Source organism: Cimex lectularius, unplaced genomic scaffold (genome assembly GCF_000648675.2).
Source record: "Cimex lectularius strain Harlan isolate CLEC.00 unplaced genomic scaffold, Clec_2.1 scaffold85, whole genome shotgun sequence".
NCBI lineage: Eukaryota > Metazoa > Arthropoda > Insecta > Hemiptera > Cimicidae > Cimex > Cimex lectularius.
Window position 1 is genome coordinate 41660 of NW_019392718.1, and position 1578 is coordinate 43237.

The 1578-nt window shown below is 40.4% G+C and overlaps 1 protein-coding gene across 1 annotated transcript in view; it reads left to right on the plus strand.

Annotated features, from left to right (window-relative positions):
* Window positions 1-672: 672 nt before the first annotated feature.
* Window positions 673-1578, plus strand: part of LOC112126789 — a 3910-nt gene continuing 3004 nt past the window's right edge. Inside the window, exon 1 of the mRNA XM_024226592.1 lies at window positions 673-1573. Coding sequence (XP_024082360.1) covers window positions 929-1573 — 645 coding nt within the window. The 5' untranslated portion in view covers window positions 673-928. The remainder of the gene's footprint in view (window positions 1574-1578) is intronic.

Sequence of the window (1578 nt, forward strand, 5' to 3'; positions counted from 1 at the left end):
AGATGAGGAAATCTGTGGGCAAAACCTCTGTTAAATTACGACTAATAAAGACTGGCATTGATCACGAAGGACGAGTTTCGATTTCAAAAATGGATACATATAGGTCATACTAGGCATACGCATGGTCACTTGCTGGCGGGAAGACTGTTACAAGTGAACACGAGAAAAAAATTTATGTTTTTTGCACTGGGGTGACCAGACTCGGGCAGAGGCGAGGGTGCCCTCGGAAAGATTGAGCGAGGTCTGGAAGAGGCCGAAGACGCGCTGGTGGCATTTGGAAGATGAAGGAAGCCCAGCCAGGGCTCAGCGGGGACACTGGCGAGGAGTGGGGTGCGACGGGAGTGAACAAAGAGGCCTCGGTGTGGACGAGCGAGGCGAAAAAGTAAAACGTGACAGTATATTATTTTATTATTTTTGGGACTTTTCTCATCGTCGTGGAGTGGAGGGTTCGCGTGTACGAGGGGGGAACCGTTCTGGAACGACGAGAAAAAGGACGTACACGAGATTCGAGCTTTTAAGTTATAAGATTGGTTTCTGGACAGTTTTTTTTTTTTTTTTTTTTTTTTTTTAATTCTGAAGAGACTTGTTTTATTTTTTTTTTTACATCTTATTCTTAATTCAGAGGACATTAATATTTTATTTTCTTGTTGTGTTTTACAGATCAGCTGATCCGCTATCTAGTATAGACGCGTTTTTTGTGCTCTACTTTCATTGACTTATGACTCGACCTAAAATTGGGGCTAGTTGATTTTGTTTGTTTTTGACTTTCCTTCTGAGTCAGTGAGTGTATGTGCGTTATTATTTTTTGTGCGGAATCTGGAGGGCGAAGCATTGCAGCGGACCTTGCCGCCTACTGCTACTCAACAGGTTAGAGTTCGCAATCAGGTAAGGTTCAATTCGTTAATCTGGCAACCCGTAAACCCTCAATATGGACCTAAGTGAACCAGAACTATTCTCTAGTGAAGAGGTACGTTCTAATACATCTTCGCAGTTTTATTCTTTAAAAAATAAAAGACCTCCACCATCTGGCAATTATCTCAAAAATAAAAAGAAGAAGAAAGGCAGACCGACTAAAAATAATTTGATGGATGAATATAGAGACCAAATAGAAGAAAATTTTAAACCAAATGAGATTCTGACAATTGAGCAGCAGTCAAAGAGTAGCGATATGCCACCATGTTTTATTACAGCAAACCCATTTGCTCCATTAGCGGAGTTGAACGGAGAAAATAAAACAGCTGAGATTAAGCAACCTTCCAAACCTGTTAAACCACCACCTATATTTCTTAAAAACATTGTGAACTACTCTGACTTTTGCAAGACAGTGAAAAACCTTGTTGGTAAAAATGGTTTTACCTGTAAAGCTAGAGTTCAGGATACAATAGTTTACGCCCGCTCAGTCGATGCGTATCGAACAATTATTCGATATTTAAAAACACAAAAGGCTGAATATCATACCTATCAGCTTCAAGAAGATAAGGCTTTTAGGGTCGTTATGCGTCACCTTCATTATTCTACGCCCCCAGAATTAATTAAGGAAGAACTAGAGAACATTGGCTACAATGTTAGGAGTGTGAC